Below are 15,442 nucleotides of genomic sequence, written 5' to 3'. Positions count from 1 at the left end.
AGATAGCTGAGGCTCAAGCAAGAGTTGAGGAGCGGCAGAGGCAGCTGAGAAATGAAATGCCACGGATCATGAAAGAAGACAGAAACATACTGTAAAGTCACTGCTAGATGATTTAAAAGAGAAAAATATGACTTCAGAGGAACTACAGCTAAAGCTTGACCACTATTCTGGTAGGTTTTCTTCATTGATATAAGAATATACAGTGTGTTTTATTCCATAATGGCAAAGGCAGTAGATAACAAATCAGACTACCAAATATGTTTCTATATCTATGGTGTGGCTGCTCTAACCTGTTAACATAGGCGCCGAAATTAAAAGCAAGAGGTTCCATGACGCACACGTGATGCTCACGCAGGATGTGTTTCCCGGGCTTTAGAATTAATTAGCCAGTCAGATTATTGAGACTAATTTTTGATTAATTTGATATTATACACACTGCTCTCCCAATAAAGCAAAAAAAAAAAAAAACTATTATGGGCTGCAATGTCCCTCAGTCTTAAGAAAGTAGTGGCACTTTTACTTTTGAAAGGGTTTCATTACAAAGAGAGGATAATAATAAATAATAATAATAAAGAAAGTCGTAATACTGTATGAGAACTTCAATTTACAGAAGGGTAGCTAATGATCAGACTCAACTCATCACTATTAAGCCCCTTTCACACATATGAGCCTTCCCAGTAGATTCCATTAAATTTCCAGGGTAAATTAAAGTCCATATGTAAATAAAGTTGTGTGTAATAACGTGAAATGAAACAGGAAAAAAGTATTGAACACACTAACTGAAATTAATTCAATACTTAGTGGAGAAGCCTTTGTTTGTAATGACAGCTTCAAGGTGCTTTCTGTAACTAATCGCCCGCAGTGTTCATGTGTGATTTTGGCCCATTCCTCTACGCAGATTGTCTTTAAATCTTGACACATAATTGTTAATTGTTAATTTTATTTATAATGCGCACCCCATCCAACTTTTACATCGGTCCGGTGTGCAGAAACTTAACATAACTTTATTTACATATGGACTTTAATGTTTAGATTTTTTTTGTCTGGATTGTTTGAGTTAATACCAAGTCTGGTGCAAATTTCACTTGAATAGGCTCATTGGAAATACATTTACTGGACAAAATGTTGATGTGTTCAATACTTATTTCCCCCACTGTATACAGGTGCTGGTCATATAATTAGAATATCATCAAAAAGTTGATTTATGTCAGTAATTCCATTCAAAAAGTAAAACTTGTATATTACATTCATTCATTACACACAGACTGTTATTTCAAATGTTTATTTCTTTTAATTTTGATGATTATTACTGACAACTAATGAAGATCCCAAATACAGAATCTCAGAAAATTTGAATATTACTTAAGACCAATACAAAACAAGTTTTTTTTTTTTTTTTTTATGTTGGCCAACTGAAAAGTATGAACATGGAAAGTATGAGCATGTACAGCACTCAATACTTAGTTGGGGCTCCTTTTGCCTGAATTACTGCAGCAATGCGGCGTGGCATGGAGTCCATCAGTCTGTGGCACTGCTCAGGTGTTATGAGAGCCCAGGTTGCTCTGATAGTGGCCTTCAGCTCTTCTGCATTGTTGGGTCTGGCGCATCTTCCTCTTCACAATACTCAATAGATTTTCTATGGGGCTAAGGTCAGTCGAGTTTGCTGGCCAATTAAGAACAGGGATACCATGGTCCTTAAACCAGGTACTGGTAGCTTTGGCACTGTGTGCAGGTGCCAAGTCCTGTTGGAAAATGAAATCTGCATCTCCATAAAGTTGGTCAGCAGCAGGAAGCATGAAGTGCTCTAAAACTTCCTGGTAGACGGCTGCGTTGACCCTGGACCTCAGAAAACACAGTGGACCAACACTAGCAGATGACATGGCACCCCAAACCATCACTGACGGTGGAAACTTTACACTGGACTTCAAGCAACGTGGATTCTGTGCCTCTCCTCTCTTCCTCCAGACTCTGGGACCTTGATTTCCAAAGGAAATGCAAAATGTACTTTCATCAGAGAACATAACTTTGGACCACTCAGCAGCAGTCCAGTCCTTTTTGTCTTTAGCCCAGGCGAGACGCTTCTGACACTGTCTCTTGTTCAAGAGTGGCTTGACACAAGGAATGTGACAGCTGAAACCCATGTCTTGCATACGTCTGTGTGTGGTGGTTCTTGAAGCACTGACTCCAGCTGCAGTCCACTCTTTGTGAATCTCCCCCACATTTTTGAATCGGCTTTGTTTCACAATCCTCTCCAGGGTGCGGTTATCCCTATTGCTTGTACACTGTTTTCTACCACATCTTTTCCTTCCCTTCGCCTCTCTATTAATTTGCTTGGACACAGAGCTCTGTGAATAGCCAGCCTCTTTAGCAATGACCTTTTGTGTCTTGCCCTCCTTGTGCAAGGTGTCAATGGTCGTCTTTTGGACAACTGTCAGGTCAGCAGTCTTCCCCATGATTGTGTAGCCTACAGAACTGGACTGAGGGACCATTTAAAGGCGTTTGCAGGTGTTTTGAGTTAATTAGCTGATTAGAGTGTGGCACCAGGTGTCTTCAATATTGAACCTTTTCACAATATTCTAATTTTCTGAGATACTGAATTTGGGTTTTCATTAGTTGTCAGTAATAATCATCAAAATTAAAAGCAATAAACACTTGAAATATATCAGAATGAATGTATACATTATACAAGTTTCACTTTTTGAATGGAATTACTGAAATAAATCAACTAATTGATGATATTCTAATTATATGACCAGCACCTGTATATAGTAGGCCTATATGGCAGTCTCACCGGCTCCACGGTTCTTTGGTGGAAAGGCATTTTTAACGGCAAAGTCAAAGCACGAAAATCTGTGCTCACTACCTTTTCCAGTTGAACATAAACTAAACTATTTCAATGCTGCTATTGTTTGCGAAGTTACAATATCCTTACATCCCACCATTGCAAAGGATGCAATGTGCTAATGTAGGCCTAGCCTATGGAGACATTGCAGTTGATCCCAAAGTCTGTTCAAACGCAGGCAGCGAGACCAGCAAGAAAACACAACTAGATCTTCTATAATTCTAACTGGATAGTACTTCGTTTCCAATCCTAGTTAGCTAGATTACTTACTTAGCTAGCTTACTTTTACTTATCAAATGTACATTTTGTGATTTACTTGAACATTACATTGCTGATTAGTTTCACAGGTCCCAAGTTCTTGAAGCTCAGAAGAGTCAATCAATAATAAGAGCAGAGCCAAAAAATATATAGAGGTCAATTTAGAGGTCAAGCGCTCTTCTCTTTTTCTACACGTTTATTCTCTTTAAAAGCCTATCTGACTCAGTGACTACCACTGACATAATTGACAGCTGACAGCTGTCAGTCTAGTGGGGGAGTGGTTGGGGGCGGGGTTAACCAGCTATTGTTACCGCCCATTACTTGGCTGTGCACAAGTGTGAACAGCTCTAGATTTCTGGGAGACCTTTTCTCTGCTTAGTGATTTCAGGTGTACCAACATTCACAGAAGCATATCTTCTTCAAACATTTCTTATAATATAATCTTGCAGATTTCAATGCATGGCGCATCAGTTGAAAGTTTACAATCTGTACTTTACTAAAAAAAGATCTTGGCCTACTTGTTCCCCAAAACACCAGCTGTTGTCACAAATGTGGGGAGGGAATCATTCTGTCAGCACCATATCTGTAAGAGAAAAGATTTTCAAATGTTGTAATGTGGGCCTCTAGTGGTCCCTATGACAATAGCAGGGAAAGAACCTAAAAAGAATGTGACTTGATTTCTTTTCGGCCACAGAGGGCCAATGAGTGATATCTTGACAGCATGTGGAAAGGGATGTGATATCCCATATCATCGGATATATCTTATTTAAAAAGAAGTGGGGCAACGTTCTAAAATTCCTACCCACTGTGAATGTGTCACTTTCTTAGTTTTTTTCTCAGATTAACCCAATTTCTTCTCATTCAATGATTAGTCACACTCTTTAAACCGAAATCTCAACTATCAGTACTGGGGAAATCGAGTGACACTCCCCCTCTTGTCTATAACCTTTCACCCACAGAGAACCCATAGGACCAAAGCAGGGGGTAGAGCAAGCTATTCGATTGGCACAGAGCAACAAGGGATATGGTGAGGTGGCAGACAGGGCTTAATCTTGATTGGCTCTGGGGTAGGCAGTAGGCGGAGACTTTCACAATGGATGTGAACTGGGGGCACATGTTTACTAATGTTGTCTATGGAGAGAGAGAGAGAGAGAGAGAGGGAGAGAGAACAGACACATATTAGTAAGTTTTGCTTAATCTTATCGCAGATATTTAAACACTTGCTGATCATGGAAAGTCACTATTGAGATACATGAATTGGGTCGAATGTTTGATGGGTCTGATTGTAAGCATGACTGTTTCCTGCTTTAGTTTTGTAGAGTTTGGTGTATGTGTAAATATGTGCTCTGTCTAGTAGTTAATGTATTTATGTGTAGGTCTCAAGCTGTAAACAAGCTGTAATTAGATTTTGAATTTTGAACTTTGTGCATGGCTCATGGCTGATTTTATAAGTATGAATGTGACCTGGTTTGAGACACAAGTGTCAGCTTTCTTGCAACGTCACTCCTGTTACATATTATCTAAACAAGAAGCACTTAGAATGATGGCAATGCAGCTTCTCAATGTTTCTTTTGGGGAATTAGATCTGCCATATGGATTACAGCTGAGTGTTTTCATTTGCCTACTCTGTTGCAGAATTCTGCTGGTCCTTGTCTCCCTGAAAGCTCTGCCCTCTTTTTGATTAGGCTGGGCTGCTCTGCCATGCTGCTCTGGGCTGCTCTGCCATGCCTAATCTAACATTTCTCTGGACGTCCTTTGCACAACCCATTCAGAGTTCTCAGGGACTGACTGCCTCTAGACACAATGCCATTTTAGGACGCTGCTGAAATCACTTTCACTTACCTCACAACAGCACCAATGTCGGAAGTGCACAGTGACCAGGTCATGTGTGCTGGCATTTCAGGCACATGCATAGCAGCACAGTAGTCATACATCTCACTATCTCAGCTGCACAGTTCTGACATCACTCTGTATTACACTCAGTATCTCACACACTTGGAAGCTCTTTCATAGACCCCCAGAGGGTAGTGAGTAATTAATCACTAGGACCCACTAGGACCCAAGGACATCACTAAGGACCCACTCTGACGACCACTCTTCAGGGATGACTGGCGTCCAGCTCCTGAAGTACCCTTCCACAGAATCTACGTTCAACTCCCCATCCTCCTGTGGGATGACATCCACAGTCCCCCCTCTCTCTCGTGCTGTTTCCGGCCCCTCTCAGACGCAGCCCCCTCCAGCCCTGTGGCTACCTATGGACTTCACCTTGGGTGCGTTGGCGTGCTGCGTGGCCTGTGTTTTCACCAACCCCCTGGAGGTGGTGAAGACGCGGCTGCAGCTCCAGGGCGAGCTGCGTGCACAGGGCTCCTACCAGCGGCACTACCGCGGGGTGCTCCAGGCTCTCTTTGTGGTGGCCCGCACAGACGGGATCCGTGGGCTGCAGAAGGGGCTCTCGGCTGGGCTGATGTACCAGGGCCTGATGAACGGCGTGAGGCTTGGCTTCTACTCCTACTGCGAGAGTTTAAGCATCACTGCAGTCCCTGGAGGGAGCATACTGTCAGGGGCTGTGGCTGGCTCACTGGGTGCATTCATTGCCTCTCCTGCTTATCTGGTGAGTTATGGAAGTGGGTCTGAATGCCCTTACACAGGTCAGGCATAGCATACTGCCATAGCATACTGCCATATACAGACATTTAGACAATGTGCCCCAATTTATAACGATTCATAATAAAGGCTTTTTGAGTGCTGAGCTGTTCTGGAAATATAGTAGGAGTTTTTATGTTGTTTGTTCCATAAGTTCACTCTGTGTGTCGGTTGTAATATTTCTGTTATACACATTTGAAAAGTGCTGGACACTTTGAGACATAAAGGTTAAATACAAATGATTCTAATGAACCAGTTCATGGTATGCATGAGATTGTGTGCCTGCTCCTACTTATTACTGGTGATGGATTCATGTTCTCAACAAAGCAATGTCTGCAGTGTGAAACAAACAATGTTAACTCCATTTCAGATTAAACATCTTGCTGCACATGATTTTTTATGTAATCCTGGAAATCTGCTATCTGTGATTGAATACACTATGAAAGTCTAACTATTTAAGAAGTTAATTAACTACTAGGCCGACCTGTCTCCAAAATGGTGTCTCCAGTTATGTTTACATTCTTCAGTTTGACCTACAGACTTTCTATACTTTTTGTGTATTGTAGCTTTTAGTTATTAATTGTAGATAATGGAAGGTGTCTCCCATCACATATTTAGGGGGTGTTAATGTTTCAAGGTGCCCTTCAATGGTGTTTCAATGTTTCAATGTTTCAAGGTGCCCTTTGCTAGTACTGTAACATTTCCCTAGAGGTGACCCGCGATGCCCCTTAGACAGTACGCTGCTGCTGCTGGTGTTGTTGTTTATCTGCTCCATCTGTTGTTCAACACGCTAATGGAACCATCCGACCTCTGCAGCCATGGAAACATTAGATATGTGATGAAATGTTTGTGTGTATCTGGGGCACTAAATATACCCGGCAAGTACCCACTACTCCTAAAAATACCTCCTTGGCAGTGAATGAAAGAGAGCCAGAAAGAGTTGGGGGGGATATTTATGCATGTGAGAAAGAGCAAGGAGCGGTCAGTCTCTCAATTGAATGCAATGTTATGGCATAATCTATAAATACCAGCCTGTAAATATCGGAGTGTAGATGTTCTTTGTGCAGTGAACATCGACATAGAATGAATATAAATTGTGTGAAAAACATTTAGTCATCAAGGTGTGTTGTGTTTCCCCCATAGGTGAAGACACACCTGCAGGCCCAAACAGTTGAGGCGATCGCAGTGGGTCACCAGCATAACCATCAGGTGTGTGTGTGTCTGTGTGCGTGAGTGTGTCTGTGCGAACGTGCGTGAGTGCGTTTTTGGAATAGCTATTTCCTTAACCCAGCATATGGGTGTCACTGACTGGAATTGCAAAAATCCAGTTGGTCAGGCTCTATAGCTCTTTTCTGATGTTGCAGTATCCCACTTCTCACACCTCGATGTACCTTGCCATTCTCCCAGCATAGTTGGCTGTATCTGCATGGTCAGTAGTTTATGTACAGTGGGGGAAATAAGTATTGAACACATCAACATTTTGTCCAGTAAATGTATTTCCAATGAGCCTATTCAAGTGAAATTTGCACCAGACTTTGTTATTAAGTCAAACAATCCAGACAAAAAGTCTAAACATTAAAGTCCATATGTAAATAAAGGTATGTGTAATAAAGTGGAATGAAACAGGAAAAAAGTATTGAACTGAATTATGGAAGTACTGAAATTAATTCAATACTTAGTGGAGAAGCCTTTGTTTGTAATGACAGCTTCAAGGCGCCTTCTGTATGAAGTAACTAATCGCGCGCAGTATTCAGGTGTGATTTTGGCCCATTCCTCTACACAGATTGTCTTTAAATCTTGAAGATTGCGGGGGACCCTCTTGTGACTCTGGATCTTCAGATGCTTCCACAGATGTTCAATTGGGTTCAAGTTAGGTGATTGACTTGGCCAACAAGTTGATTTTCTTTCTCTGAAACCAATTGCGAGTTTCTTTTGCTGTATGCTTTGGATCGTTGTCCTGCTGGAAGGTCCACCCACATCTCATCCTCTGCATCCTGGTGGATGGCAGCAGGTTCATCTCAAGAATCTCTCTGTACATGGCTCCATTCATTGTTCCTTCAATGAAATGAAGTCTGCCAGTACCACGAGAGGAGAAACAGCCCCACACCATGATACTTCCACCTCCAAACTTCACTGTTGGTATAGTGTTATTCGGGTGATGTGCAGTGCCATTTATCCTCCAAACATGGTGTGTTGTGTGACAGCCAAAAAGTTAAATTTTGGTCTCATCTGACCAGAGTACATGCTCACAGTAGTTCACTGGCTTGTCCAAATGTTGTTTGGCAAACCTTAAACGAGATCCAACATGTCTTTTTTTCAGTAGTGGAGTCTTGCGTGCACAGAGGCCATGGTGGTGGAGTGCATTGCCTACTGTCCTTTCTGTCACAGTTGTACCTGCTGCCTCCAAGTCTTTCTGGAGCTCTTTCTAGTGGTCCTTGGCCCTTTGGCTACTCTTCTTCTTCTAAGTCTCCTTCTGACTCCCTGATCAGAAGTCTTGTGAGGAGCTCCTGTGCGTGGCCGGTTGATGGTGGAGTGATGTTGCTTCCACTTAGGGATAATGCCCCAATGGTGCTTACTGGAAGATTCACAAGTTGTGAAATACGTCTGTAGCCAATTCCATTTTCATGTTTTGTAACAATCTGGTTGCGAAGGTCTTGAGACAGCTCTTTGCTTTTACCCATCATTAGATATTTGTTGTGTGGCACCTTGGTAACAAAACAAAAAAAACTTTTATAGCCCATCAATATATTCTAACCCAGTTGACATTAATTAGCACAGATTGGAGGTAGAGTTGCCTCCTAATTAGTTATGGTTTTCAGCTGGTTCCTTGCCTTTCCTTGCTGTGGTGTACTGCTTTTCTTAGTGTGTTCAATACTTTTTCCCTGTTTCATTCCACTTTATTCCACATAACCTTTACATATTGACTTTAATGTTTAGATTTTGGGGTTTTCTTGGTGAATGTCATGTGGTCCCAGCTGCCTTGAGATCATTGACAAGCTCCTCCCATGTAGTTCTGGGCTGATCCCTTACCTTTCTCATGATCATCAATACCCCACGAGACGAGATCTTCAGCCAGAAACGTCTGACCTCTGTGCTTGCCAACAAGGGTTTCTCCTCCAAGTTCTAAGTCATGTTTTGCTAGAGGATCAAATACGTATTTCCCTCGATCAAATGCAAATCAATTTACAAGTTTTATATAATGTGTTTTTCTGGATTTTTTTGTTGATATTCAGTCTCTCACTGTTAAAATAAACCTACCATTAAAATTATAGACCGTTCATTTCTTTGTAAGTGGGCAAACTTACAAAATCAGCAGGGGATCAAAGATTTATTTCCCCCACTGTATATGGTACATTTCCAACATTAAGTTGTCTTCCCCTCTCTGCTGCCCTCTCAGGTTCTCCTAGCCTGCAGCCTGGACAGCCTACGTCTGCTAATATCCTCTTTTCCTCTCTCAGGGCGTGTCTAGTGCTTTCGCCAGTATCTACAGGCGGGAGGGCGTAGTGGGCCTGTGGAGGGGCGTGACCGGGGCTGTGCCTCGGGTCATGGTGGGATCAGCAGCTCAACTGGCCACCTTCAGCTCTGCCAAGGAATGGGTGTCCCTCATGCAGGTAACTGGCAACCAGGTGTTGCATCACAGGCTTTAACATGAACCAGTTACACTCACAGGCTTTAACATGAACCAGTTACACTCACAGGCTTTAACATGAACCAGTTACACTCACAGGCTTTAACATGAACCAGTTACACTCACAGGCTTTAACATGAACCAGTTACACTGCACATTCATTGCACTCACATGCTTAAGATGTATGCCAATTTATGTGAGACAAGTTGTCTGGCTATGTGAGCCAAACCTAAACCTAAATAATTATTGGTTTACAGTTAAAATATTTGTGTCACTCACTGACTGTAGAGACCGTAATCCTGCTTACTCATTTTGTCATATTTCTTTTCTGCCTTTGCAGTGGTTCAGTCCAAACAGCTGGCTGGTTGCCTTGACAGCTGCCATGATCAGTGGAGTTGCTGTAACAATCACCATGACACCATTTGACGTCATTAGCACACGACTATATAACCAGCCAGTGGATGAGCTTCGTAGGGTGAGGCTCATTTAAAAATATTTGTCTGAATGTTTGTCAAATCTTGTCCACTCTTATTACCCATAACTATATCATATATTTGGCCCCTGACTTGGTATTCATATCTTTCACTATATTCTCCATACTTTGCTTTATTAATCAAACTAAAGTTCTACTCTGCCTCCCTCCCTCTCTTTTAGGGTCGCCTATACCTTGGATTTTCCGACTGTTTACTGAAGGTGTGCCATACCGAAGGCCTTTTGGGCCTGTATAAAGGCATGGGCCCTGTGTTCCTGCGCTTGGCCCCTCATACCACACTCAGCATGCTGCTCTGGGACCTGATGAGGCAGCAGGCCCTCCAAGACTACCAGAGCAGGAGCTGAGCTGCTGAGATGTGGGCCATGTATGACGAGGGCCAGGCTGTAGACTCCTGATGACATGTCAGGCCCACATTGTGGAAAATGTATGTTCACTTAATCAATTGTTGACATGGAAGGATACCTATTGCACTGAATCTCCTGAGCAGCTTGACTGACCTACATCATCACCTGTAACACACCTACACACCACCATCATCACCTGGACAGGTGATCCCTGATTATCAGACAAAGGTGTTGAAGTGGCTTAATGCCTCAGAGGAAGAGGAAGACTGCTGTTCACAGGAAGGTCCATCTCTTCTGCAGGTCACGTGACTCCTCACAGGAAGGTCCATTCTGGATGAAGCAGTTTGGATCAACAGGCTCTGCCTAAGCCAATGGCCACATACTGAGGCTGCATTGTGTTCCTGATATATTTGTTGTTTCAAAATGAAAATTACATTTCCTTGACTGTTGTGTGTCAAAATTATAAATCAAATGAAAATAACCTCAACTAACTTAAGTATGTATAATTATTGTGTTTAGCCTTAATAAATCCATTTTAATACAAAATAGAATACATTTCCTCTGTGTTCCAGCTCTCATTGCTAAAATCTTTATCTTTACAATGTAATCAAGAAGGCTGCTTAATTCTATGCCCAGGTAAAGTGATCATTGTTGGGTAATTCTCTCACCTTAATCACTTGTTCATGATTGGCCTGTAGTTGTTTAACTGATTTGGCTGGCAGACGAATGGGACACATGTAAGACGACTAGTATGACTATTACATGACCTTTGGAACTTCAACATGGAGGACAAAGAACAACGATCAATATGGAAATAAAGGCCAGAAGAAACCCGTCTGTAAAGGTTGTCGGAGCTGCAGTGCAGTACTTTCCTCCTCATTGATACAGCAGCAGTACTTTCCTCCTCATTGATACAGCAGCAGTACTTTCCTCCTCATTGATACAGTAGCAGTACTTTCCTCCTCATTGATACAGTAGCAGTACAGTCAGAAGTTTCAGATTCGAAGTAATATGAGAAAGAAATACTAGTTTGTAGTTTGTGCGAGACACAGGAAAAATGATTTCTCTTTTGGAATGGCTGCCTCTGGACGCACACCCCTTTGACTGTTTAATGCAAGGTGAGTCTGACCTGACAACAGGACTCAGTTAATTAGCATGTTGTATTTGCCCATTCTGCATTATATTTGTATTATATTCTTGTATATTGTATATGTATATTGTATTCGATTTGTTCCGTTGTAAGACCTTTAAAAATGACATTATAATAAGACCGATAAAGAAATCTATTGAAGTTGATGATGATGATGATGATGCGAACGTGTGTGTGTGTATGTATTTTCCTTCTATTTTTCTTGTTCCTCAGGTCTAGTTGGTGCATGTGGTATCTCAGTGCTTGGTAATCTCATGAGAGTTCAACTATGTATTCAAGCATCTAGGTAAGATATTATTTTCAACTATATGGTTCCAGCACAACTAACAAGAAATACTTACTCTCATAAATATAGAAATAATGTATGATAAATCATTTATCATAGGTTTAGGTTTAAGATAAATTGTGCATACTATAGGCCTATGCACATTATAAACAAACATTACTTGAACCCCCATTCCCACACTCCCAATAGCAATAATTCTGCAGGGGGCAGTATGGAGAAGGATAGGTCATCCTCTGCAGGCTGGTCTGTGGGTCGGCTGAGTGGCATGCTCCAGTTCTGGTGCCTGACTGCCCTGCTCTCCCTGGTGGGCCAGCGTGTCTCCTCCCTGGTGGTCCTGGAGTTCTCCCTCAGGGCTGTCTCTGCCTGGATCACAACATGCAAGGTAAGGGCCCAGAGGCTCAATGCAGATATGTTGTCAAACATCATCATGTGTTTTACTATTTGGTACTGTTGTAATTACACCGGTGTTACTAAATAGCTGTTGTGTATGTCATTTGTTCAGTTATGGATTTGTTCCTTTTTTTTTATCCATTAATGAATCCATTCATAAAATGTTATTCATTTGTCTGCTGGTCTTTCTTGTTCCTAGGATGAGCTTCCTGGCAACACACAGCTTCTCATGGTTCAGAGCCAGTTCTCCCTTGGCTTGGCACTGACCTGCAGTCTTCACTTCCTCCAGGAGGGGGCGCCACACCGCTCCCTCAGCCTAGTACTGGCAGCGGGCCTCAGCTGGCTGCTGGCGTGCCACAGTCACCGTCTGTGGAACCACGTAGCCAGGCTCTACACGCTGCACAGCGCTCAGCAGTACTGCGGGGTCTGCATGAGCCTCCTGACCTCCGGCAGCGGCCTGCTCCCCTCGTTGCGCAGAGCCGTCGTTCTGGTCTTTGCTGTTGCAAGCGTGGCCTCGGTCGCTACTGTTCACCACCACTTTTTGTCCGAGGGAGAGAATCTGAGGTTCTGGACTCTGCTTACTCTCTGCTACACCATGTTGGTGGTCTACATCCAAGGTGATGGAGAATGAGGAGGTGTAGGGTGAAGGAAGGGGATGAGGGAGGGCCTGAGGGCTACATTGAAGAGAGAAAGTGGTTGGAAAGCCATTAAGAATCAATAACATACAATGTGTGAGTGTCACTGTTGTTCATTGATCCTTTCTTTCTCCCCGTACAGAGGAGCAGCATCGCTACCCTGTTGGTGAGGTCCTGTTGCGCACGGTGGTCCTGCGGCTGGGGGCCCTGCTGGTGCTCATGCTGACAGTGGGTCGCTGGACTGACGTGCTTCATATCCTCATAACCTTCCTGGGAGAGGCTGTCTGCCTACTGCCCTCTCAGGGCCTCCTGCCCTCTCAGGTAATACTATCCTCTCAGGTAATACTGTCCTCTCAGGACCTCCTGAGCACTGAACAGGTCTGTGAGCCTGTATTCTGTACATACCGTACCTCTCTTTCTCTCTATAGTTAATACTATATTAATGGCATTGACTCTGTTTATGATGTAAAGATGTCGTCTTTCTTTTCTTAATGTTCTTCTTTTCATTTATTGTTTGACTCATCCGTTCACACAAGTTTTGTGTTTGAGTGGCCTGTTGAAACAGCATTGATAGGAGTGTTTTCAAATTCCACAGGCTGACTGCCAGATCACGTTGATAGTAGGCTTGTATTCTGTGCCCTCATAGCTGTCTGTGTTTTGCTTTAGGGGGAAGAAGACAATGCTCCTGATAAACCTGAACGGTTTAACCCTAAATCCAGCACAAACCATATGTCAAGGATAAGCACATCAGCAATGTTCTCAGACAGCATACCAAGAGACTAGCCTGCACAAAGCCACATCACTGTTTCATTCTACCTCAAATACAGTCAAGGACTGGACTTCTTCACTAATACTTGTGCAACACTATTACCATGTCTACAGAAGTATTAAAGTCAAATTAAGTACGGCACATTATAATGTACACACCATTCTAGGCATAAACCTGTATACCAACATTAAAATGTATTTATTATTTACCTTGTTATATGGCTATGTATAGAACAGAGAAGAGTTTTAACCAGGTCATCACCACAGTGACAAAAAGTGCCACTTTCCAGAATATACAGTGTGTTCTATGAGTATGTGGTTATTGTGTAATGTCTAACTTTGTCAGTTTTGTGGTGTAACTACTGGGGGACAAAAAAAAGCAAAAATGATTAAAAACTTGTGTACTGAGTGTATTTTGTGATTATCGTATATGAGGGGTGAGTGACAATACAGTGGGACAGAGGATGGGTAAATAGAGTTGGGTGAGTGAAAGGAGGTTATGAAGAGGTGCGGTCGAGAGCTGAAGAAAGGAATAATATGACGAAGAGGAGACCAAAGAGGCAAAGGTGAGGTGTGTGGTAACTGTTGGATGTGTACTTTGGATGTGTACTTACTTCTTGACATCAGCAAACCCTGTTGCGTAATTTCAGCTCAGCACATATCTGTTCTTACTCAACTGAGAAATGAGACCAACTTTGACTAATAATGTAAGGCCTATGTGTAGAGTCTTGTTAAGCAAAGTACAAAGGACCAATGAGAAGGTTAGGGTTTTAAATACCTTGTATAGTTAGAGACAAGGTAAGCATTAGGAGGAGGAGTTGAGAGCAGGGCTTTACATATGGGCGGGGCCACATTTATGGTTCTGAAATCAACATACAGTATGCCTATTAATTATTTTGTTTTGCTCTCACTCAGACAATCTATTTTAGACATGAGGTTACATAACAATTCAATAAATCATGATTGAGGGAAGTGAAGTGATTTCTTTGGGCTCACCCTTCAACACTTGAAGTGAACAAATAGAAAAGCCTTTTATTTCATAGAGATTTGCTCTATATTGTCTCTCACTCAGAATGAGTGCTGTTATCAGAGTGCTCTTATCTGTTTCTCCTCTCTTTGCATCTGGGATTTTGGGTTCCTGATAAAGGTAATGATTGTAGGGGAGGGGCATAGATTTTAGGGGGTGATGTCATCACTGGGCATGCTCCCTCCTGCAGCTGTGACATCACTGTTGCATTCCATTCTTCAGACACTGGAACAACACAGACCCCCTGACCCAGCTCCCCCTCTAGCTCCCCTCCTTCTCTCAGCCCTCTCTCGTTAACCCTCTCGCTTATTCCTATCTCTCTCATCTTTCTCTGTTCTTTACCTCTGCATTTGGTTGGTCTTCTCTTTTCCATTATCCAAGCCCCCCCCCCAAACCTTTTACCTTTGCATGCACTTTTTCTTTTAACTTTTTCTTCCAACTTTTCTCTGCCGTCGTCTCGAACAATTACTAATTTCTTCCCTACTGGTGATAGGAGGGTGCAGGCTTCATAAGGTTATACTGGTGATAGGAGGGTGCAGGCTTCATAAGGTTATACTGGTGATAGGAGGGTGCAGGCTTCATAAGGTTATACTGGTGATAGGAGGGTGCAGGCTTCATAAGGTTATACTGGTGATAGGAGGGTGCAGGCTTCATAAGGTTATACTGGTGATAGGAGGGTGCAGGCTTCATAAGGTTATACTGGTGATAGGAGGGTGCAGGCTTCATAAGGTTATACTGGTGATAGGAGGGTGCAGGCTTCATAAGGTTATACTGGTGATAGGAGGGTGCAGGCTTCATAAGGTTATACTGGTGATAGGAGGGTGCAGGCTTCATAAGGTTATACTGGTGATAGGAGGGTGCAGGCTTCATAAGGTTATACTGGTGATAGGAGGGTGTAGGCTGGTTATACTGGTGATAGGAGGGGTGCAGGCTTCATAAGGTTATACGGTGGATAGAGGGTGTAGGCTTCATTAGTTA

General features: G+C 42.7%; 2 protein-coding genes across 3 annotated transcripts; both read left to right on the top strand.

Annotated features, from left to right (window-relative positions):
- Window positions 1-4,236: 4,236 nt before the first annotated feature.
- On the top strand, window positions 4,237-10,765 carry slc25a34 (solute carrier family 25 member 34). Of its 2 annotated transcripts, none has more exons than XM_080548603.1 (6): window positions 4,237-4,282; window positions 4,786-5,711; window positions 6,887-6,952; window positions 9,202-9,354; window positions 9,712-9,846; window positions 10,026-10,765. In XM_080548603.1, exons 2-6 carry the CDS (start codon window positions 5,205-5,207, stop codon window positions 10,206-10,208), a joined length of 1,044 nt encoding a protein of 347 aa, XP_080404729.1. In that variant the 5' UTR covers window positions 4,237-4,282; window positions 4,786-5,204; the 3' UTR covers window positions 10,209-10,765. The 2 variants fall into 2 exon arrangements, with proteins under 2 accessions (XP_080404729.1, XP_080404728.1); XM_080548602.1 differs by having other exon boundaries at window positions 4,245-4,282; window positions 4,736-5,711.
- Window positions 10,766-10,940: 175 nt separating this feature from the next.
- LOC308173156 (transmembrane protein 82-like) lies at window positions 10,941-13,799 on the top strand. Its single transcript, XM_080548138.1, has 6 exons — window positions 10,941-11,326; window positions 11,572-11,644; window positions 11,834-12,026; window positions 12,234-12,651; window positions 12,812-12,990; window positions 13,336-13,799. The coding sequence occupies exons 1-6, from the start codon at window positions 11,266-11,268 to the stop codon at window positions 13,450-13,452; spliced, it is 1,041 nt and encodes a 346-aa protein (XP_080404264.1). The 5' UTR covers window positions 10,941-11,265; the 3' UTR covers window positions 13,453-13,799.
- The last annotated feature ends 1,643 nt before the right edge of the window (window positions 13,800-15,442 follow it).

Source organism: Nansenia antarctica (genome assembly GCF_963989245.1).
Source record: "Nansenia antarctica genome assembly, chromosome: 18".
NCBI lineage: Eukaryota > Metazoa > Chordata > Actinopteri > Argentiniformes > Microstomatidae > Nansenia > Nansenia antarctica.
Note: the sequence above shows the minus strand (reverse complement) of the source record. Positions and strands in the feature narration are given on the sequence as shown.

Coding starts and splice junctions, on each gene's coding strand:
- LOC308173156 (XM_080548138.1), top strand. CDS start 11,266: ATGATTTCTCTTTTGGAATGGCTGCCTCTGGACGCACACCCCTTTGAC. Junction 11,327..11,571: donor CTTTGACTGTTTAATGCAAG/GTGAGTCTGACC, acceptor CTTGTTCCTCAG/GTCTAGTTGGTGCATGTGGT. Junction 12,991..13,335: donor AGGGCCTCCTGCCCTCTCAG/GTAATACTATCC, acceptor GTTTTGCTTTAG/GGGGAAGAAGACAATGCTCC.
- slc25a34 (XM_080548603.1), top strand. CDS start 5,205: ATGACTGGCGTCCAGCTCCTGAAGTACCCTTCCACAGAATCTACGTTC. Junction 5,712..6,886: donor TTGCCTCTCCTGCTTATCTG/GTGAGTTATGGA, acceptor TTTCCCCCATAG/GTGAAGACACACCTGCAGGC. Junction 9,847..10,025: donor CAGTGGATGAGCTTCGTAGG/GTGAGGCTCATT, acceptor CCTCTCTTTTAG/GGTCGCCTATACCTTGGATT.